The sequence below is a fragment of the Hakea prostrata genome, chromosome 8, assembly GCF_041222555.1.
Source record: "Hakea prostrata isolate BN-2017 chromosome 8, UWA_Hpros_2, whole genome shotgun sequence".
Taxonomy (NCBI): domain Eukaryota; kingdom Viridiplantae; phylum Streptophyta; class Magnoliopsida; order Proteales; family Proteaceae; genus Hakea; species Hakea prostrata.
Window position 1 is genome coordinate 41,165,352 of NC_142607.1, and position 24,302 is coordinate 41,189,653.

A 24,302-nucleotide genomic window follows, 5' to 3' on the forward strand; every position below is an offset into this window, starting at 1 on the left:
CATACATGGTAGTGTTACATTTTATGTGTAATTCTTATTTTAATTTATTAACAGAAGGAATTTGATGCATGACAAAATAAAATTTAATATCCACAAAATGGATATATCTGGAGTTAGTGAACAACCATGTTGAGCAACAATTGCAAAGTATCTTTTTTAGGCATGAAAATTTCAGTTCTCTTCCTTGGCAACCAAACAAGCCTGTATGGTGGTTTTCTGTGGAAGCATAGGTTAATGCAAGAATCAGGGCTTCAAATGCATTGTTCATCACCTGCAATCTTAGGAGGGAAAAGGTAAAAAGGCAAAGGAATTTCAACCCACCCTTAGTATATCTACGTTAGTATCATTTGACTCCTAGCTTTGCTGAGGTTATGGTCATGGTAATGTTCTGAATAGTGGAGACACGAGTGGTTGCTGAAAGAAATGATAACTTGGACCAACTTTGCCATTGTCTCTCTCTTTAATATTTTCTTTTCAAGAAATTCTTTGACTTAATTTGTCTATTCCTGACTAGCTTCTAGGTTTTAACACATTGTGCTGCGTTGTCTTGTATGACTTGTATAATCCATGTGCAGTGTTATTGATTCTCTGTTAATCAGTACATTTCATTGAAGCTTCTATTGATTTTGGTTATATGAAAAAACCAAAGGGTTTCTCTGTGAGGAAATATTTAAGAACTGGGATTTGTCTTTAATGGACCAAACCCTGGAGGCTGTTATGGATGAATGCAGGCAAATTTCTACTATATATGAGATTGAAGTTGGTTGCGTCCCTCTACTAAGCTATTTTATTTGGTTTCAGTTCTATGAAGAGCTTGTCCATGGGAGGGATCCTAGAGCTGGGTTTGTATCTTCGACCGGTAAACCCTTGAATAAAATAATAAAGTTCTAAGATTCTGATTCATCTAGTGATAAAGACTATATCAATGGTGATAAAGATGGAAACTCAATTTTTGGTAAATCAGGTGCTTTTGATCATGAAAATAATAATGAGAAATTTTGTTCTTCAAAAGAAGATCATGCGAATCTTGAAAATCAACCAAATGAAAATAAGGGAACACCAGAAATGAAACAAAGGTTACAAAAAGATGCGTCAAATTGTGAAAATGTGATAGGTGATATGATGGAGGAGAAGTCCATTTGATAAGTTAATTGAAGCTGAACTCAAGGACTTGGGAGACAGGAGCAAGGTGGGTATAACAGGGAACTCATCTTCACAGTATTGTTATAGTTGCTTCACTTGCTTTACTTTCATTAAGATTAAAGTGCTGCTAGAAGAGGTTCAGTGGGGAATGGCTTTGGGTTGCAGTGTGCCTAACTCCACTCGTTTCAAAGCTTTTCTAGTTGTTTATGAGTCCATGTATGTTTGTTCCTTCAGAAAGGGGGATGGAATGCCATCCCAAAGTCGATGTCACAGGGTTACCTTTTATTCAGCTGGCAAGCTATTTTGTGAAAATACCAGGGCAAGGACCAAGATTTAAATCGAAGGATTAAAGTACTGAAACTAGTTCTGGATCAGCTGATCCAAATTATTTATCAGCTGCTCTAGGCTGACTCCTGACTGGTGTTGGCCTGGATTGAATGATTCTAGCTGAAGTTAAATTCAGATTGGACCTGAACTGTTCTGGTTCCTATCAGGCTGATTCATATAAGCAAAACCAGAACCTAAAATCCTTTGTGAGCCTCATAATTTTACATGTTAAGTTGGAAAATGCTAACCTGATGTCAGTGATAGTGCTCTGGTGAGGTTGTGATGGTTTTCAGGTTAAGTTGTCACCCAAGGTGTAGCCATGTAGGTTTGCAAATGTTGATACTTATAGTATGCTTATGGCAAAAGGTTTTGTCCATGGCTGTGATCAAGCACTGTGAAATGGTACAATATGTGGCTTTACAGAATTGTTCTTAAGAGTAATTCTACAGTCCACTTTCCTAGTAGCAACTTTGCTTCGACACTTGTGTGATTGTAGATGGTCAATCAGAAATTTGTATCTTTGGCTACAGTAAGGGCGTATCTGTATTGAAGTATTGACTTAAGAAATTACTTAATTCATCTGTTGTTTATTTGTCATGAGAAAAGTTAAATATGTTTGCATCTTCTCTTTGAACTGGGTTCACTGAACCTTTCACCCTAACAAAGCTGATTTTTTGTGTTTTGTACAGACTATATGCATGATTGGGAGGCCACATTACCAAAACTATAAGAATCCAGTTCATACCAAAGCTTGGAAATCAATTAATCCAAAGTTCAAATTCATCGTGCTTTAATTTTCAATAGAAGACCTTAATGTCAGACTACATTAGTATCACAAAGGTGCATGTCTCAGTCAAAAGGTGATTCAGGGAGATAACAGCGAAAGTTCAGAAGCAAATGACAGAAGCTTCTTGAGGTGAGATTTGGGCATGAAGTCCAAGACTTAGTCTTCAATTAGTTTGAATCTGGTTAATGAGGTTGCTTGTACATGCTGTTTGATGGTTAGATAATACTTAACTTTCCCCTTCAGAGGACCAAGTCTACTTGTGTTTGTTAAAAATGTCGGTTCAGAAAAGATTTTTTTATCTCATGTAGATAGGTATGCTGAGTTGTAAATGGTAGAATATCCGTTGATTCTCCTAGTCTGCTGCCAAAAAATTCAACATTCCCAAGCCAGATCACCTTAGCCCTGCAAAAAGAACCATAATCAGGTTTGATTAACCATTATATTATGTTTCTAATTCTGTTGATTGTTTACTGTAAAATCAGTGTCTCACATAATACATACTTTTCACATTGTTGAATTTGTTGTTTAAGTTTATTCAGTAGATTTGCAAATCATAGTATGTTGGTTAGGATTCAGGACTCTTTCTTCTTCTTCTTCTTCTTCTTCTTATTCTTTTCGAATGCGTAGAATCTTCCAAGTCAGTCTCCCTCCTCTTTTTTTATCCAATCTCTTTAATCTTTTTGCAAGTTGAGATTGAAGGTCTCTTCTTTCGGTCAGAAAAAAACTATATTATGCAAAAGTGCTTTGTTCTTTGTATAGAAATATTAATTATTCAGTCTTTGAAGGGATTATGTTTCCTTTACACTTCTATATAAAATTATGATAAGTCTTGGGTTGTTTGAGTGCTTTAAGGAACTTGCTTTCCAATGAGTTCAAGGGTTGCTTTTTCTTTTTTGAAGCTTTTCAGGGCCCAAGGCGGCTCAGCATGGTTTTCCTTCTTTGTGTTCGTGTGTTCTTGAATGCTGTCCTGTCCAATCCATGCAGCCGGCATTCTTTTCCAGGATTCATCACCATGGGAGCCCCAGGAATGACTCCAAACCCACCTGCCTAACTTTATCTTCAAGCATATGTTTGTTACTTCTATTGGTGTCCTTGTATAGTTGTATTGTTCAGGGAAATTTTGAGTTCCTGATCCTCAGCTACGTGTTCCAATCCTGGTTTCACCAAACTAGGCCAATAATTTTTTTAAGGATTCAAAACTTGTTTTCACGATTGTTGAACTATCTTTGTCTAATTGGTACAGGAACAAGGGGAACATGCAGATCCCAGAAAAATGGAGGAAAGAGAAAGAATCACATAGACAATGGAATCATAAATTAAATAATCTAATTAGAAGAAAATAAAACAAGGAATATATATTATCATTTTTTTTTCAATTGAGAACTGTTATTACATTTTTCTCCAGAATCACAAGACCCATATTTGAATGAAAGAATACAGTAACAAATATATATCTTTTTGGTACAACAAAAGAAAAGTATCTAAGGCTTGTTTCTGACAATGGGTCACAATTCATTGTCACCAAAACAAAAAACAAAAAAGGTTATCTAAGGCTTGTTTCTGCCAGTTACTGTAGACAAAGAAAACAAACTAAAAGAAAACCAAAAATCTCTTCTGGAGCAGTGCCAGACATAAAAAACAAGGGTGCTCCATCAATCTCTGACTTTGAAGATCCAACTCAAACAAGCTGACTTTTTTCCTTCATGATTTGCTGTATTGGAGAGCTTGGTTCTCTCTTCTCAGACAATTCCTTGGCAACCCACCAAACTCTCAAGCTTCTGTCAAGACTTCCACTATACAGCAAGAAGCCACCTCCTATATTTTGAGGTGAGGCTTGTATACACTTGACTGGTCCTTCATGCCCTCTTATCATCCCAACACTGTAAATTCCTCCATTAATCTCTTTCTTCCATATCCTAATGCTCTTGTCAGCTGAACCACTGCATATATAATCATCCCCCACTGAACACAAACACAACACAGCCATTTGATGTGCTTTTTTTTCACAGACCAACTTCCAACTGCCAAGACTCACATCTTTCTCCCAACCCATTATACACCCATCTGACCCAGCTCCATAGACCAGCCTTCCATCATCACTCAACATAACTGAATTCATTGATACATCCTTGTGACCCTTCAAGATACCCTTTAAAGAGTAAGAAACATTTTCCTCCTTTTCCCAGACCTTGATCGTCCCATCAGCAGATGCAGAGTATACCAAACCCTTATGTGCAACCAACCCATTTATCGCGTCATCATGAGCTCTTATCGATTCCAAACACTTCAGATCCGATACTCTCCACACTTTTATGGTTTTATCCCATGAACCAGAGTAGATCATTCCATCATCAATAGCCAAGCAAGAGATACTATCACCATGCTCGATCCACAGACGCTTGTGGTTTCGCCGAGTTTGAACATAATTGCTCTGTTTCATGAACTTCCCCAAGTAGTCCTTAGTAGTGGGTAGTGTAGCAGTAAGCCTAAATATGTTCTCTGATCTTCTTGACACCTTCCAAACCCTTATCCTGCTATCTTGATGTGCTGTGAATACTTTGTTGCCTACAGTTACAAGAGCTTTAACAGAACCTTGGCCTTGTCCAAACTTTGCAAATTGTCTCAAGTCAGGTTGTTGCCACACTACAATGTCTTTGCCCTGTGAACCACTTAGGATGAATTCACCACACAGAGCCAAGCAAGAGACTGACCCAACATGCCCAGTTAAGACTGCCAAGGATCGATAGGCACCACAACTGGGTATGTCTGGAAATCGACATACAAAGTCTGGAGATGTGAACCTGCATGAGCTTACAGGGCTTTCATCAGATTCACTGGTGCTACATATGCTAATGGTGCTTTCAGAGAGTAATGGAACTGATTCTATAACAGAAGAATATGATGGGTTTTCCATGTTTTGGTTGTCTTGCAAAGAAGGTAGAGATTGAAGGGTTGAACTGTTTTGGTGTCTGGAATGGAGTTTTTCAAGCAAGAAGAAGAGAAAAAGGGAGTTCAAGACAGCCGTTGGAGAAGATTCATATGGAGAAATAGGGAGCAGGGATTGGTTTATATCTTGTAATGATTTGGAAGGTGTAAATGTAACGGCTACTTTGAAGAAGAAGAAGAACAAGGAAGAATTAATCAAGAAAGTTAACATTATTTTAGCCATTGGAGCGTGGTGGGACCACAGGCACAAATGCTTTAGGGTGGTCGGTGCAGAAATAGACCTTTTCATGTTAGTAAATACGGTTAACGGAAATTATACGTAAACAAAATGACATACATGACAACTAAGGAGACACCTAATATGCAAAATTTTATTCTTATTTATTCTTGGTAATTATTAATTTTTTTTGCATCTGATACCAAAGAAAATGAAGAAAAAATTTTCAATCTGCATGGTTAGATTCATGAAAACTGCCCCATTTAAGAACAAAATCCTTCATTTTTTTTAGGAAAATTCCAAAAATGTAGAGAAATTTACAATAAAAAGCTTTCATATTGAAAATCCTCCCATTGTTTATTTTTATTAGAGGAAATTGCACTGACACTTCAAAATATAGGCTTTAAAGCATTGACACCCCCTTATTTTTATGACACTCACTTTATGTTTAAAAAGCATAAAGACCTTAAAATTAGATTTTCATTGGATATAGTTATCAAATTTATCACTGAAAACATTTAAATTACTGTTTATTTTAAAAAAAATCCTTATAATAAATAATGTTTGAAATGGTTTTCGGTGATAAATTTGATAAATATATTCAATGAAAATTCAAGTTTTGGGTCTCTATGGTTTTTAAACATAATGTGGGGGTGTCAGTGCTTTAAGGCCTCCATTTTGGGGTGTCAGTACAATTACAATTTTCTTTTTTTTTTATTGAGGAATAAATTTTATCATTTAAAAAAAAATTAAAAAGAGCAAATTATGTATAGACTTCTTGTATTTGCAATCAATTACAGTCATGGACAAAGTTAAATTGGAGCTAGGGCCCATCTCCTCCCCCTTCCCCAATTTTTTTTTAAAACTCTTTTTTTTCAATTTTGATTTTTTGAAAATTTTCCTGTAATCTTCTTTTTATATGTGAAATATCAACACTTAGTCCCCTATTTGGAGAAAATTTTTAACAATAAAGATAATTGGTAGAAAATTTTATTGTGTTCTCTATGAAATATTAGTACTTGACCCCTCCCGATATTGAATCTTGGATCTACCCTTGATTAAAAAACATTCCATGACAAACATAGCTCCAAAGTAGAGGCAATAAGTTTGGGGATATATTCTAGTTATGTTTCAAGTGGGTTAGTAAGAGCAGTTGGGTTATTTCAACTAATATTAAGATAAACAAGTATTATGGTTTAAATATGCAATGATATTATGGTCTTTTCAGTTTCAAATCTAATTATGTTAATTTTAAGCAGTGTGTTTATAATTGATTTTTCAAAAATAAAAACTATTGCAACCTGGGTCTATATGCAATTTGCTCATTAAAGAAATAAAAATGATCTTCCATCAATGAAACATGCCAGAAACCCAGATTGACCACTAGTCTGGGCTCCACCTCTGTGGGACCCACAGCTAAACAAGTACCAAATTGACATTATTTTGAAAGAAAAAGAAAACCCTAAACAGTTTATATTATAATAATGCAGTTTTTGATTAGTAAACAATCAAGTCTAATGACCATGTTTAAAAGTTGGATTAATAGAAAATGGTTTTTCTGGTCTTTCTTTCTTGTTAAGTTTCAATAAAGTGGTGCCGGCCAGTGGGATAATAAATTGTTTTCTCATGGTAACTGCTACGGAAAGTGATCCAAACGCTTTGACAGAAATAGTTTATATATTTGAACATTCAAATGAGTCCAGCAGTAATAAAAAAACCAAGCAGTATTCTTCAAGAGATGTTCAACAGAATAAATAGTTTCTTCAAAGAAATGTTATTTATATACAGGAGACAATTCTCTCAGAGGGTTGTTGGCAAGGTTTCATAGATAAAATAGAGGTGATTCTTTGTTAGGTATTTGAGCAACGCATCAAAAGCTCCAAAGTAATGGATGAGTTGAATCAAACACTTTTGACCTTATTCTACATTAGGTTGGTCCAATTTGACGCCCATACACTAGATTGAGCCCATTATGTGCATAACATCCTACCATATCTTTGATGGTGGTTACTGCACTTACGGTGTCTACCACATCAGCAACTCCTCTCGTTGTGCCCTTTGAAGCATCAGAAAAAATCCCATCCATGTTGATGCTTTCTTTCCACTCAAATTCGTGCTAGTGCCGGTTCTCATTGATGTTATGGTCCAACAAGAATCCGGGAGGAAACCCTTTCTTGTGGGTCAATCAAGTAAGATCGCTCATATAAACCTAGAATTCGAAGAAAGTTAAGTTAAAATAACCTAGACCATGTTAATATATGAGAAATATGCTACAATTGTGGTTTGAGGTTGGTGGACTATAGTTGTAGCCTTTACCAAAAAAATAAAGACTATAGTTGTAGTTTGAGGTTAATATATTGATATAACTTTTGAGCAAAAATTGTTGGAAGTAAGGCTACGTAGGAAAATAGCTTCCTTGAGTTCTGCTTGTGTGGAAGCCCTTGACACAGGGTTCGCGATTGGCAGAAACATGCCACAGTTGAAAGATTATGATTGTGTGAATAATCTTGCACCATTAAGCATCTCAACCATGGAGCATAATAAGGTGTTTTCTGTCTTATGAAGAACTGAAGTGGCAGACTAACAAAGTTCAAACTATTGAAGCTTACTGCTTTGCCCCATAAGAAGTCGGAAAAGAAAAAGCAGTTCTGAAGGAACTGATCTAACATATGACCTCATGTGAAGTGCTTCATGGATGTTTATAACTTCCCAGAAGAAGACCTGATAACCATTCTCTGATGTATTTTACTCTCCTTTTTGTTCACAATTTCCTTGTTAAAACTATAGGTCTTGTTGTAGCTCATAGTGTATCCTATCCAAACCATCCATTATCTATCCAGTGGTTGAATTGCCACATGATTTCACCATTTGGGATAATAGGCAAACCTTAATTCAAGCTTTTCAACATTGGACTGTCAAGTGCCAATTTTTCCATGAAAAGAAAAGAAAAAAGTATTGCAAAAGTGGGTGAAGTTGTGTGAGGTTGGGAATCCCAGCATCTTTCAGCCAAGTAAACCATTCTCAAGCTATGCTGCAAAAACTGGTAGACTCAATCATCATTTTCTAACATTGTTTGATGGAGCACCTTGTGTAAGAACCTGAAAAACCTGTTCTTTTACATGGATTTCATACTTTGAGCAAAATATATATACTGCATCCATGAATGTCAAATTGTTTACCCAAAACAAAATAAAAATCCATGAATGTAACATGCATATTCCATCAACCATTATAATTTCAATCCAGATTGCATAAAATTTTATAAGTGGGGACCTACTGATGCAATGTGGAAGGCTGGGGTGATAACTCCAATTGTTGGATATCAAAGGAAAGTTCAGCATTAGCCATATGTCAAATTTCAGCCTTAAATTCAATTCATTTGCACTCTCATGTGTCCATGCAACCTATTCCAAGTCCTGGATTTTCCCTCTTTGACAATGTTTGCCAAATGGCCAACTCTGTCTAGGATGTAACTTGTCATGTTAAAAGGGATTTGGGGTATACCTTCAATAACAATCCAAACTGCCAAGTGGCAAAGGGCATATGCTTACCAACAAATCCTTCAAAATGCTAAAACAAAGGAAATGCAAAAGGTATAAATGCTGAACAAGATGAAAGCTGAGATTCAATTGTCTTCTAATAATACCAGAGTGCTATATTACATAAAAAATCGCATATGATGGAGACACTGGAAAAGATTCCCATGCTGAATATAGTTAAACAGGCTCAGTGCTCCTTTTTTTTTCTTTTTCGGTGGAAAGAGATTTTATTCAGCAGAGAGGGAACAGGCTCAGTTTTTTTTTTTTTTTTTTGGTAAACAACAGGCTCAGCTTGAAATGTATCATAATAACAAAATAATGATAACTTACATTAGAAATCATATAGCATAGTCATTATTTGCTTAGCAAGTGATGTAATGAACCTTGCTTGCTTTAAACAATGTACACTTGAGCTTGATAAAGTTTGAGGATACACAATAATGAATGGCTGTAATCACTGCCTATAACTTGCATTCACTTCCTTAAAAGCTTCAGCACATCTCCGATAAGATGCAAGGAGCCGGTTACAAGAACCTGCATGTGCCAAATAGAAAATATTATATCAGGTGCATCTTTGAAATGAGGAATCAAGAAAGCTGTAAGCAACATGGACAGAAATCCCACAGAAGCAGATGAGGAAGTACAATTTCTGCATCATATCTTACCAACACAAAAACTGCTGGGTCCTGACTGTTTAGTGGAAAGAGGACACCTACCTTGAAGTCGAAAGTCCATGGTTCAAGTTTAGGTCACCTTAAAATGCACATTTCCCTTGTAACCTCAATGGCACAGATTTTTCCAAAGCCATGTTTTAACCATTTCCTTTGCTTCATTCAGCAATTGGTAGAGCTAGATTAGGCTCAGGTTTCAGCCGTAAATATAAGGGTCTCAATGGGTCAGTTTAGTCCAGTTTCAGTTTTGGGTTTGGTTAGGCCTGGATCAGTTTTGGGACCAGAACCAGCATATTACTAACTTGTTTCAAATCAAGTTATCTTTGGGCCCTGGACCTGGGGACCTAAGACATTAAAAATGCCCATTACGTGTGAATTGTTGAATCCTGGGGCCAAACTAATTTGGAGTAATGGAAAAGTAAAACCCTAGAATGGTTTGAGTTGAGTTAACAGTCTGTTAGGTTCAAACAATTCAGAGCAGCTTCTCATTGAACATTCGGCCCCACAATACCTGTCACATGACAGCTAAGACAGGTGAACTCTGATGGAGATCTTTTATTTAAAAAAAGAAAAGAAAAAACAAAAGAAATAAGGGAACAAAACTAACTCTGTTTGCATCTACTTACCCTTTAAATTTTTTGACTTTCCTAAGATTATGCAAAAGTAGCAGGCATGATGACTGATCCTTCTGTAGAGTTGTTCTCAGTTGAACTAATTCTACACAAACGTAAGACAATGTGCAAAAGGTTCCCCACACTGTTCAGTTGGGGATCTCACTGCCACCATATACATTGTACAAGATACTATAATGTTAAAAACACTAGTGCAACTTATGTTTTATATGACAGAGATATACTTTTGTATACGACATGTATTATAAACTTAACAGAAAAGTGGTATGCAGCTAAGAGGGATCAATTCTCTACACTATGTATGAATGTTGTATGCACTGGTCGCTTCTACCTTTTCCCATATGCCTCTTTTTATTTATTGTCATCATTATTGTTGTTGTATTCTCTTTTAGGATCCATCTAGCTGACCCAGTTGAGTTGGGAAAAGGTTATGGTTGTTTTTTTTTTTTTTTTGGTCAATATGGTTGTTGTTGTATGTTTTTGCATATTATTATACAGAAAATTTATTCTTTTCCACAATAAATAATGGAAGTATAAATAATAGAAGTGAACATTGTTCATATTTAATTGTTCAGGTTTAGTTTGGCATGATCTCCTCCCAGCCGGCCAAGCATAACAGAGTCCTGCCTGATATGCCACACGCTTGGACTGGGGCCACTACCTTCCTAACCCAGCCCAGGCCATATCAGCCATAGAGTCCTTGTCAAAATAAGATAGAATAGGTACAGCTCACTCTGCTACTAAGATCTGATTTTCCCAAATTATTTGAAAAAAAGAAAAAGAAGAAAAAAAAAAATCAATTGGACTTCAAATTCAGACCAAAATTTACCTGAAGTCTTAAAGAAGGATTTTCCTTAACAGAGTCCCTCATCCATTTTATTGTCAATGGCAATGATGGAACCACAGAACTGCAGGTGAACTGTCCCTTGGATGGATTGCATTTCTGAGGAGCATATTCAGAAAGGGATCCATCAAATGTAGTCACTGGATTATCTTTCAAGGAGTTCTCTTCAAGGATAGCATCTGATTGGGAAAATGAAACAGAAAAATGTATCTAGTTACTATATTTACATTCAGAAGTGCTTAATCAGAACCACCGTTATGATCACCGTTATTACAGGAAAGCTTAAGGTGGCAAGCAATGCCTTGGCTGGGCCTGTCATCAACCAGGCATGTCAGCAGCAAAGTTGTCTTTGGCAACAATTTTTTTTAATCACCTTCACTTCAGGCAAGGGGTGAGTCAGTCAAGCACCCAAGTAAACATCACAATATCACATGTTTTTACACTAACATATCGTCTAGACAAGAGGATGCTGCATTAGCCTGTACAGCTTGTATATGTGCACTGGCCAACGTGATCGCATTCACAAGCATCATTCTCGGCAGAAAGTCCCTTTCCTGGGGGCAAGGCAAGGGGGTAGAGCAGTTTGCTGTCTAGGTGCAGCAGCCGCCAGGCCCCCATAATTTTTTTCCCACAACATCAGCAATTTATTTCCCATGTTTATTCAACATTATACATTAAGTTCATGTAAATTTAGAGCATTTATGAGTATGCATATACCCAACCAAACAGGGTCATTTTGTTGAACATCCATCCTATGCAACATATCAGTATCTGCCACATGGAAGCTACAATGGGGGCCAAATTGCAAGTACATACAAAGAATGATTTCTCATGTTGGCTAAAATGCTCATGGCAAATGGCCAACTTTTAATGAAAAAAATATTCTGTAGATCATCTTCATGCATTATAATTAATTCCTTAGGCAGAAACTTAAATTGCAAGCATATACAAAAAATACTGCCTTCACCTTTCCCATGAATTATCTCCTCCCATACTTTCTGCAGTGTAAATTGCCATGACAAGCTTTGAGGAGAATTATCTGGGCAGATGACTGTAGCACCAGATGTGACCTTGTTATATTTTGACATACTTGGAACAAAAAGGGATTTTGAAAAATGAACACCTGCAAGATTTACAAGAGAAACCAACATCATTTCACAGGATGATATAGACAATTTTCTTCATAAAACCATGTCTGAGGCCACAGGGTGGGCCTTGGTGCAACAAATATAGGTTGCTTTATTGGGATCAAGTGATCACAGATTCATGGGTTCATGTTTGGAAATAGCCTCTATGCAGAAGTAGGGGTAAGAGACTGTACATTATCACAACTACCAGATGCATTTCTTTTTTCCAGTATATTAGAGGAGGAACACAGATTACATTCTTTTTCACGTAATTAGAGGAGGAACACAAATAAATTCACTGAAAACTTTACGAAAGACTTGTTTTTTTCCCCCCTTTTTTTTTTTTTTTGGGTTGGGGGGGGGCAGTTGAAGGGTTGGAGAAAGAAGCTAAAGAGGTCATTGAGCATCAAAGTGTCTTCTTTCACAGAAAAGAGTTAGCATTTGCATATGACGCTTCAGCTTCTGGGCTTCCAAAGGTGATTTCTCAGGAGCAAGAAGGCTTGTCCAGTAAGGTTTCAAACCTGGAATCCTGATCAGTTCCAGTGTCATAAGCCAAGAAACTGGGGTGGGGATAGACGTGCAAAGTTATGAGGCAGGAGGGCAGTTAACACCCCCATGTCAACAAGTTTGGGAAAAGCTGGCATCTAAAAGCCCATTTGCAGAAGCCCAATGCGCTGTCCCAAACAGGCACTTAGGAGACAAGGAATTTTCAAAGAATGGAGAATCACTATATTACTATTTCCAAGCAGTGAGGAAGTACCAGAGGAAGCACAACTATTGACAAGCCGTGGCAGCAGAATCTGAGGGTCTCTCATGTCCATGCAATTGAATAAAAGAACCTGTAAAAGAAAAGTTTAAACTTACGCTTGTAGAAGGAACATAAAATAAGCTTTACAAACATAGAAAGATGTCTCTTGACTATGATTACTACCACAAAGCATTTGATTGGGGACATTACCTGCTTCGAAATTATCTTCGAGCCCTCAGAATTATGTTTTCCATGTTGACCTGCACAATTACTCCACGATTCTTTCAGTTTTGCATTCTCAGAGAAGAAGAAGAAGAAGAAGGCATATTGTTTTCTTTTAAAGCACTGGAGAACCACTTTGCACAAACTTCCATACTCTCAGGGCTGTGAGCTCCGTCCAAATAAAATATTAGATCTCCACAAGAACTATCTCTGATAATATCATGAACAATCTGAGCCCTTCCAGAAAGACGTGCAGTTGAAAGACCTTTCAGAAATTCCTTCGGCAAATCTGATGAATTGTTTTCCTGATTTTCGATCCAAAATATGTTAGGCAGTGGTAGATGTGGAATTAATGAGTAAAAATTAAGAACTTTCTCATGAGGAGAATTCCCAATGGCGCTCCTCATTATCACAACTAAGCCAACCAATAAAGTGTTTGGGGAATAAATAACTTTTCTTTTAGCACATAAAACCCAGACAACATGTTGATTTGTTGATAGCATATTAATAAGAAGAAAAAAAAACCCTTCAGTTGTTTAGTTCATTTAGTGATTGAACATTCACAGTTACAGTGTTAAGGATTAGAAAGTATGTTTTTCAAGATAGCATGAATTTAGTGATGCTTCTATCAGTGTTTTGAAACTTGAGGTTCTTCTACTCTCCTATGACGTTATAGTATTGCATGCATAAATAATAAGTTTCAAGTCCATTCAGGGTTGATAGAGTCAACCAACACTTAACAAAGAGTTCCTTTGCGTTTCCAGTATTTTGAAGCCAACATCTACAAAGTGCAACAGAGAGGCCAGCATTTATATACTGATGATCACCAGACAGGCTAAGCTTGACTCCATTCAACTTTTCAGGATCAAGGGGAGGTGCTACTTGTAAAGGAACCTGCAGTGGGAAAGATCAGATCAGTCGGCTACATTGTCAATTATAAGTAAAATTCAGGTGAACAAAAATAAATGAATATAACTAACACCAACAACTAACAGCTTAGAGGCTTAAGCACTATCTCTAATATCTACCACGACAGGGACCCCCTCCCCCCTATCATGCTTGATAACTAATAAACAAACTACCACAAGCTTGGACACTAATGCCAGTGAACATATCTCAACACAAGCAGAGCACACAGTACCAATCCCCAAAGACTAAAGAACACCTTCCTGTACCATCCAACAAGTGCCCAAAAGTTACAAGAGAATCATATTGAAACAGAAAATGCAAAGCGCTAATTCCTTATATTCTTTCACATTAAGTAAGTGTATGGGTGATCACCCAATTCTTATGCTTATGTGGTGGCAAACACATTTGTTTATAAGTTTTTGGTAATCTCCCTTGTAAGTGCAATGAATCATGAAAGATGCAGGATGTTCCAGGGAATTTTGATAGAAGAATAGAATCTTTCTGCTTAGTATTCCACGACTTGGAAAAGGGTACATAATTCTCCATGAGATTCAAGAGTTTAGATGTCACACCCAAATCATCACTGGAAATTTTACCTCCTTACGTAAAAATATAAGGACTGATACCCCATACATGCATATTATGATTCATGGGCACACCCAACTCCACATATTACTCAAAACATCAAAATAACAAAATAATATGAAACGAACTTTCCTTCATACAGTGACATTGAAAAAGATGAAAGAAAGGTAACACCACCAGGCACCTGTTACCATCCCCTACAAAAATCTGATCCTCTCTTGTTGCCTATATTATATCTAGTTCTTTGTTTTAAACTGATGTAGAATGTGAGTCATCACTTTTGGGAACAAAAGCAACATGGTTAGCAATAAGCAGATCCAACCCACTTTGTTGTCAAGTGATAAGGTTGTTTATGGTGTGATACATTTAAGCCACCAACACATTCACTCAGAAACAAGGCTATGATCATCCAACACATAATGCCCAAGAAAAGCCACCACAACCCCAGACACTAACAAGAAAGATATCAGCTTGTTGATGAACAAGGTAGCAGCTAGAAAGCTCAGAGTTCAGCTAGTATTTTTGACAATATGAGCCTCAGAAGCAAAAAATTTGACCTCCATGGTGTTGAGAAGTAATCTAGCATGGTTCATATGAAGGTGCATCTTCTAAGAGTCATTAAGGCACCACTGTGCTAGTTAAATTGATTCTGCTCTGTACTAGAATTTTCAAAAGTTGATGTTCAAGTGCTTCATATGAGTATGGATATCAGATGGTACACTAATAAATGATGTATCTAGAGATGTCTACTTATTTGCCACAGTACTTTTGTACATTTAGAACGAGCTCTGGTAATACATGAATCAGTGCCATGAAGAACATGTAACAGATACTAGCTATGCCTCCAATAAATTTGTGTAGCATTTTAAGAAATGAGGACGAAGAGTGCTCATTGTTTCACCATATGTTGTACAACACAATGCAAAATCTACCAGATTTGGGGATGATGAGCACACATGTATAATAAGATTTGTGTTTATTGCCATCTTAATTATGATAAATTGACAGCATCCTTGCAAACAATTTGACTTTTTTGGCAACCCATATATCCATAATCAAAAAAAGGAATAATGAAGATATTTATGCTGGGACTGGAAAACTATATCTTCTCCAGGAAACCTGGATATACTAAATAAATAAGTAGGTGTATGTACCCAAAAAAATAAATAAGTAGCTGTAACTGACCATTAATTTAGAAGCCCTTTCCTTAAGAACGTCCATTGCTTCCGAAGGTTGAGGTACCGTGAAAGCAGGAACTTTGTGCTTCAGAAGTAGGTTAGACAGCAAACCATTTCAGAGAATATTTGAAAATGAAGAATGCACTAGTTGGATAATCAAAAAAAATAATTACTTTACGAAAAATTCCAACACTAAGGAAAACCATAGTTTATGACAGTTCAGAAGTTACAAAAACAAGCTTCATACCTTGAAAATTCCAGCCTTTTGGTAAGCAATTTTTCCAAGTGTATCTCCTGCATGTAGGTTCTCTGGTATTATTAAATGCACAGAAACTACTCTTCCAAATTCTGAGTAGCTACTTCACCAAACTGAATTTATTGGTTCCATTTGGTTAGCAAGAGATAGGCCAAGACAATTATTTTCTTGAGAAAGAATAGTCTCAACATGTTTTGCCTACTGAGGAAGTGGCACCTCCAAAATAAGAACCGGATCTTTAAAATCTAGATCTTCCCTTGATACAAATAATGTCAATCCCTCCTTTCCACAAGTTTGTGCGCCAATAAGACTGTAAATGTTTAAAAGTGATTCTCATATTGTAAGTAGGACGGATGGATCTTGGGGTCATAATGAGACTTTCTAGCAAACTTTGTCCCACCTGATGATAAATAAAAAAAATAATGCATGCCAACCAAACAACTAAATCTACGTTCTTGTACTTTCTCAATTTCCCACATCTTCTCTTCTCTTTTCTGGCTTCAGATTATCCACTTTGTACCAAGTTTTCTTGTTATCCTAATGGTTCCTCATTGAGTTAGAAAATGAAAGCAAAAAAAAAAAAAAAAATTCAAGTGGGATTAGAACCATGACATCTGATAAGCAAACAGAAATAAACCAACCCCAATGACATAACACTTTACCATAAGGTGTCACAAATAGGGCACTAAGATGAGATTCCACCACCGTAAAGCAGCACAACAAAAGCAATTGTTAAGGATCAAAATTTTGGAAAAGAAATTAGCCATACCTAAAATTTCTGTATGATCCATACCCAAGGAAGATATCCCACAAACAATAGGTTCTTTGATCTGTACAATTTTATAACAAATTCCATAATCATAAGATTCTATCTTGTGCAACTACTATGGCATTCAAGAAACTTAAAAAGAACAAATTCCTGTGCTTTGTTCAAAAGAGATATATATTACCACATTCGTGTAGTCTAGTTCTCCCCCAAGACCAACCTCAATAATTGCAACGTCAACCTATAAGCAAACAACACTTCAGCTCAGTGATGGATACCATAACATAGTACAAAAAAATTCTTCACATTTTCTTTTAAATGAAACAACCAACAGTTGCCAAGTTATTCATACACACTAAATTGATAACAAGCAAAAGGGGATAGAGAGTTCCAATGATTTTTTTTTTGTGTGTGTGTGAGTGTGTTTTTTTTCTTCTTTTTTTGGGCAGCGAGGGGGGGGATGCAATAGAATATTTTGACTGTTGATAACTCTTTACTTAGCAACCAACTGGAAAACAGCAGGGTTTGTGTAAAGCATTCAGGTAATTGAAAAGACATAGGGTAAAGAAACCTTAATCAAATTTGATATATGAACATGACCGGAAAAACCAAAGAAAACCATTTATCTGACTCCCCTTTTGCTTTGCATATAAAACATACATGAGAGAGGAGGTGCCATGCAGGAAATCTCTCCTGAAACATATCAAAACCCAAATGATTTTCCTATGGGCTATCGGTTCAGTTTGCTTTTTTTTCTTTTTCTTTTTTCCAATTTTTGGATGTTCTCCATTACAAAAGGATGAGGGGGAAAAACTCCCCAAAACAAGGTAGGAGAAGGAAGAATAATGTAACGACACAGCATATAAAGCCCAGTCTTTGGGCTTGGGCTACTAAAATGAAAAAGGAAGGACCCCAGGAATCAACAATCAACATGTTTCAAGGGGTATCAGTGCACCGAGAAAGACAACCATCAATGAAGCATTGAAGAGGGACTGAACTTTGCAATGAGTAAAGAAAAACTGAGTAGGGGCAGCTGGAAAAGACTGGTGAAACAATGGCGTGAGTCTGTAAACCAAGGGGAACCAGTCCCAAGTAACATGTTCAAGCTTCAATAAGATTGGTGCAAAACTCCGCCACTAGATCAAACTAGAAACAAGTTCAGAAATTAGAAGATAGTGATTCCCGCCAAAGCAGACTGCACAACTTGCTCAAATTTGAAGATTATAGGCTGTAGATAAAGCACTGCTGAAAGTTTCACCAACTTCTGGCACTGCAATCAAAAGGTAGGCCAGCAGTTCCCAAATTAGAGACTAGGTTTCTGCAGGTTTAAACAGCCACCTGTTGGAAACCAAACTTGGATTGAATGTGGGTCTAGTGGAGGTGATAACTGGCTGGAAATTTGGCATGACACCATTGGGTAGAATAGAATTCAAATGCAGCATCCAGGAATAGAAGATAAGGTTGTGAGCAATCCAGCCAATGTAGTGGTCCAGGATTGGGATGAAGTAGGGTGGATGATGGGGTGGGTCTATGCTCCAAAAGCCTGCAGCTTCTAGAGAAGGGAAGTGAAGTTATTGAGCTTCAACAGTTGCAGCAGAAAACAACTTCCAGTAACAGGCTAACACCAGCAGGGTCACTAGAATGATGCAGCACTAGCAACAGAGGCTCTAATGATGGATGAATGTCATGAAACCATCAATAGGACCATGACTGAGTTTTCAAGAAACTCTTTATTGTACTCATTTGAGTTGGTTCTTCTAAAGACCTTGGTTTTTTGGCCCTCACTACAAGTGAAGCTGCTTGAAAATTTAGGTTAATTTGATCTTCACATGCTTACAATTCCTCTCCCAAATCTTAATCTCCAGGTTTCATTGCTTTGTAATCTTCTTAGATTTCTAAAGCATACCTTGTTTGAATAAATAAAGCTTAAAATAATAACAACAATGATTTCATAAAAAATTAATACCAAATACACAAAAAAGCAATTTATGCAAATTACCTTTTCGCAGACAAATATCTTGAAGGCCAACAAAGTTAGGAACTCAAATAGAGGGGGCATGGGCAAGTCCTCCATGATTTTTTCCTGCAAACGAGAGTATCCCATGACAAAGCATTGCCTTATAAAAATTACTATGTTGAAGAACCATAAAACCTTTCTGGAGGGAATACACACAAACACACACACACACACACACACGAAGAAACAATTACATCATAGTTATTCTATGAGCAGACATCTATTCGAGTTCCACTTGAAGTTTGAATTTTTTTTTAAGAAAGTATATACTTAATCAGTACCTTCAACTGGTTCCAACAATCCCAGAAGTACTGTAAAAATTTACTTTCTGAAATATCCAACCTGTAAAAGCATACATAATGGCACATGTTACTAACAATGAAATATATCAAAATAGTTCTACCAAAAAGAGTTACCAAACCAAAATAGCAGATAGGTTTGTTATCTGTTTTAGAAAAAATTAATGACTGGATGAATGGTTCAATGTAGTGTCAAATGAGGCAGTGATTAATGGTAACAACTATTTAGAAGCATCTAAAAATGTATATTTAGATTTTAGAATTTTTAAATAGCACATTTCTTGAAACATCATCTATGGGCTGGGCATACACCTCATAATACAAACATATGAAATGCTCACCAACATGCCTGGCTTTCCATTTCCCAATCATTAGCCACCAAAACACTGTTTCACTTACAAGTTACAAAAGAAAAATATTGAATTGTTTCCCAGACTCAAACAGACAATCCATTTCAAGTCAATCTAAGAGTGAAGCCATGGAGATTAAAAAGGCTTTAGCCCTTCCCTGATCCTGTGTGCAGAATCATAAAGGTCACTGCATGCGATGATACTCCCACCAGATCCTTTTTATTAAACCAAATAAAGTACAGTTCTTCAACTAGCTCTGGTAAATATCTAGACTATATGAAATTGATGATAGCTCCATGTAGGCCACAAACTAGAACCTAGCAAGTTTCAATTCAGAGTCAGAAACTGGTTTGACCAAACTGGAACCTTAACAGTCCAGAAATCATTTTGACACTTGCTGAACTGATTCATTCATTAGATGTTCGGATGGCAGTAAACTGAGATACACCTTGTTGAAGTGTGATTTCCTGTGATCACAGAAATGGTAAGCTCTTGATTGTTGATTTACATCAGGTTCTTGCACTTGGTTGGAGTTGGTAAATTATGAAAACTTAAACCAGAGAAGTCAGTATCTAAGGCATCCAAAGTAAGTTCCAAGGATCAGGCAGAATGCTGTAATTGAATTGAACTCTCTACAACATATAATATAGACTTGTAAAAAAGAGAGTGAACTAAGAAGCCCCCGCTGAACAACAGAATATGAGTTATGAATATTTGTGTGTGTACATGGTTCGCATCATCATGATTTGGTAAAGGAAAAAAAAAAAGAAAGAGAAGAGAGACTGAGAGGATTGTCTGAATGATGCACCTATAAGTTTATTCAGAATCCATGACCTTTAAATTTCCCATTCTATTATTTCCAAGAGTGAAGGTGTATTTAGAATGTGTGACCCTTCTTTAAATTGCCCACTGTATAATGCTGTAATTCCAAAGAGTTCTGTAAGTCATGGGATAAAGAGGGTTCTCGTACAATATCGAGATTGACTTACAATCACACCAATACAAGAATTGTCACTGTCTTGCACATTCTTTGAGTTGATATGTGAAATAACTAGACTTTGTGCTCATTGAAAGAAAAAAAACATGTTGTACTAAGAGAATAAAAAGAACAGGTCACAATTTATTTGATAATTTAGAAGGTGTAGACAATAAAATCCCTTGTATGTATAGCTAGTAAATTGTAATGCTTTGAAATACTAACCCTTCTATCCGAAACCTTTCTCTCACATCAATTAGGTGTGGGGACGTGAAGAGTCCAGTTCTAAGTCCACATTCCCGCAAAATAGCCTCACAAAATGTGCATGTTGAACCCTGTACGAAGAGTTTCAGTTAAGAACAAAACACATTCAAACAATTTGAATTGTTCTCATGTTAAAACTCCTAGCATGAAGATAGCTCATATAATCTGCATCATAAAATGGAGTTCTCATACACATCCACGGTCTTACAAGTTCAGGACTCAGGATCCAATTACAGCCCCAAATTTTTGCACTTAGCATTTTGGTTTACATTCAAATTTTTTGGATATCTTATCCATGTCGCCATCTATCCATCTAGAAATTCTTGGACAAAATGCAATTTCCCATGTGAAAATATGGAATAAGTTTGAAAGAAAATTTCAGCATCTTCGATTCAATGGCTAGTTGGTGAAAAAAAGAGAGTAAGAGTTCAATACATGGTGGCAGATTGATTGAGATGGAAACCCAACTTGGCATGTGGCTAGTTCAACACATTTGCGCATGCATTTGACTCAATTCTGAATTACATGGTCGTCAAGGCTACAAGGTGAGGCTAGGCGATAAGTGGGCAATGAAAACCAAGGCAACACCAAGCAAGCCGACAAGGCATTGCCTTGACCCAAAAATTGGCCAAGGCATCTAGGCGCACACTTTGACAACATGCTGAATTATTGAGGTCCATATGACATGAGGTCCATATGACATGGAGCCTCCATGTTTGCATTAGTGTTCTCTCCCCTCCACTCTGCAATATGGATGTCAAATGTATCTGTGCCAAATCTAGAGCACCCATAATTGTCACAATGTCTAGGCAACCCCAAGTGTTGGAGGGGTTCTAGAAGTAATGTTTCCAAGACACTTGGTTCACTAGGCAATGCTTAAGCAACACCATGGCAACACCTTGCAACTATGGAGAGCATAACCCAAGTTAGATCTCACTTTCACAGGGATCGAGGAGGGGGTGGACAGGAGCCGCTTCTAGCTTATGGCGTTGTCTCCATGAAGTGGCCACCCTAACAACGGGTGGTAGAGGGTTGCAGTAGTCTTGGCAGGTGCCTGGATGGCTGGACCAAGGGACGGCTGGTGACTTTGATTAAGGGATGAAAGATGGAAAGGCAAACAAAGATACGAGAAGTTAGGGGGTTTAGCGGATCTTAGGTCCAACTAGTGAGGTAGATGACAGCTCAGGTGGGTTCATAAGTGTGGTTGATGGTTGTGGGCTACCATAAAGGTCACTTCAAAGGGGCATAACGAAGTCATCTTGGATCTCTAACAAGATGAACGCCCTTTAAACCCACACAATGAGGTGAGTTTGCAACCCTTGAAAATCTATCCATGGTTCGGTCTAGAGATTCTAGACATTACTGTTTTGTACTGGTCGTCCAGAATAAGTTGCGATTTCGTCCGAAAACAAAATTGCAACCTAAATACTTCCTCGTTACTGCCAAATTTATGAAATCAGATATTAGTGTCAGCATGAAAACATAGATTACACATGTAAAGTGGTGGCAGTGTTACAAGTGCCGTCAGGGACTTAAATAAGATTCTAAAGAAATGCCATACAGATATCGTACGTATATATTTTGACGGAATATTTTCATTTATATGGGTGAATACCTTTCCTTTAGTTCCAGCAACGTGAATAACTTTAAGACCAGCTATGTCTTCTTCCAAACCTAACATCTGCTTATAGAAGAGTGAGCATTTGTCAGCAACTTGATTTAGAAATAAACACAAATTAAATGAGATAGAAACAAATAATGTTATTTGCGATGCATAGGTTATTATTGTTTAGTTATTGCACGCTAGTTAGAGTTTATATTGTTCATTATTACTGTTGCCATGCCGATATTTATATGTTGCTCCCCACCCCCAATTCTCCCCTTCTTTGTTTAGTGTTTTCCTTTAGGTCCCCTACAAGAGTACAACTAACAAGCTTTTGTAGGGCCCTAGGTAGTAGGGTTCCCCCTGCACCACATTAACAACTACTCCAATCTTAAACACTTCAAGTGAGGGTGGGGTGTCCCTTAATATAAACGAGGAAACTTCTTTTGAGTTGTGCTCTGCTTTTTCTTTTCAGGAAAAGTTCAAAAGACAATGGCAAGTCAATGGAACAGAAAAAAGGTGACATACTCCAAATTCCCAACCTAGTGTAAATATCATGAACAAATTGGTACTTGTGCCAACAGGAAAAACTTGTAACAAAATGTCACGACTATTAATTGCATTTACCTTAAGATAAATATGCATCGACCGCAAATCCCTATATCTACCTGGAGTTGTTCCATTTATAACAGACCTATCTCCACGCTTTTTACTATAAATTAGAGAGGAAAGTGCTTCCATAGCAGTTTCATAAGAAGAAGATAGCGGCAAGCCTTGAAAGTTTCTTTCTGAAACTTCATCACTTCTCATTATTCGGACTGGAAACAACCACTTTTTATGTCTTGGACCTGCAAATTCAGAAATTCATAGGTGAATGGAGATAACACAGAGTGACACTGGAGAACAAATTCTGCAGATAAAATAGCTAGAATGAAAAGAGAAGATTGACATACTAAGGCATCTTCAAGCATGCATGTTGCTGCACTAATCAACCAATAGATGAAGTAAAAGGATTAGTAACAAATTTCATCATCATTTTGTTAAGGCAAACATACTTGTACGGTGATTTTTTCAATGCGAAAACAAACTAAATAGATTTTAGTTTGTATATCCATACCCTGAAAAATTCCTTCCTAAATTATTTGCTTGGAATTCAAAACCAGATTACTAACTGATACTCAGAGCTAAAATGTATCATTTTGAAGGATATATAAGGTAGGGAGTCTTGGAAACTTAAAACAAGTTCAGTAGTATGTCTGACAGTAACATCAAATATTTGAAAATAAGATTAGCAAAGTAAGCTGAAGTAGCTGAGTAAAAGTATTAGAGATCATTCATGAAAGAAGCAGAAAAATATAATGCTTCTAGATGATGACCTTGGTTGGGCTATCTTTCCCAGATAAATGGAGAATCATCAATTGCATGGGGAGATAAAGAGAAAAAAAAATTCAGAGAAAGACATCAGATGGAAAGGAAAGGAAAATATTCGCCAAGAACCCAGAGAGCAGAAATTGATATCAAAAGAACTAAGACAGAAGAAAAGAGGAAAATTGATATCTCACATGGGTTCAATTCTTCAACTTATGGGTTCAATTCTTCAACTAATAACAGCCAAATGCCAAAACCCAGATAGAGAATCAAAATTGAAGGGGAAATTTAATTGAATTACTAACCTGACCAAGGCTCCTTCCGAGACGCTCACTAACCTGTCGTAATCTTCTCCTTATCTGTATGGTTCTCTGTGTGGTTTCTATAGTTCAGAACTTCAAATCTGCGTCTGTGGCCGTCGAGCATTTGCCGTTCTAAAGATTGAGCTCACATTTCAAAAAAGGTCTTTTTTTCCCGACTTATTTTATTATTTAGATTCTATTGTATTATGTATGCCAGAATATATTC

At 36.9% G+C, this 24,302-nt stretch overlaps 2 protein-coding genes across 2 annotated transcripts; both read right to left on the reverse strand.

The window, feature by feature from the left end:
* Nucleotides 1–3,576: 3,576 nt before the first annotated feature.
* LOC149007910 (protein JINGUBANG-like) lies at nt 3,577–5,346 on the reverse strand. Its single transcript, XM_089166204.1, has one exon. The coding sequence runs from the start codon at nt 5,169–5,171 to the stop codon at nt 3,936–3,938; it is 1,236 nt and encodes a 411-aa protein (XP_089022330.1). The 5' UTR covers nt 5,172–5,346; the 3' UTR covers nt 3,577–3,935.
* A 3,918-nt stretch (nt 5,347–9,264) lies between these two features.
* Nucleotides 9,265–24,259, reverse strand: LOC149007911 (folylpolyglutamate synthase-like). Its single transcript, XM_089164560.1, is given in 17 exon segments — nt 9,265–9,493; nt 11,092–11,285; nt 12,074–12,229; nt 12,994–13,072; nt 13,192–13,284; nt 13,287–13,508; nt 13,945–14,097; nt 15,883–15,960; nt 16,123–16,169; nt 16,901–16,961; nt 17,082–17,138; nt 18,897–18,980; nt 19,196–19,256; nt 20,765–20,874; nt 22,419–22,484; nt 23,034–23,254; nt 24,080–24,259. Coding segments are annotated over 16 exon segments (1,704 nt in total). The 5' UTR covers nt 23,217–23,254; nt 24,080–24,259; the 3' UTR covers nt 9,265–9,433.
* Between the last annotated feature and the right edge of the window lie 43 nt (nt 24,260–24,302).

Bases quoted from the DNA above. Each gene is read 5' to 3' on its own strand.
- LOC149007910 (XM_089166204.1), bottom strand. From the start codon at position 5,171: ATGGAAAACCCATCATATTCTTCTGTTATAGAATCAGTTCCATTACTC.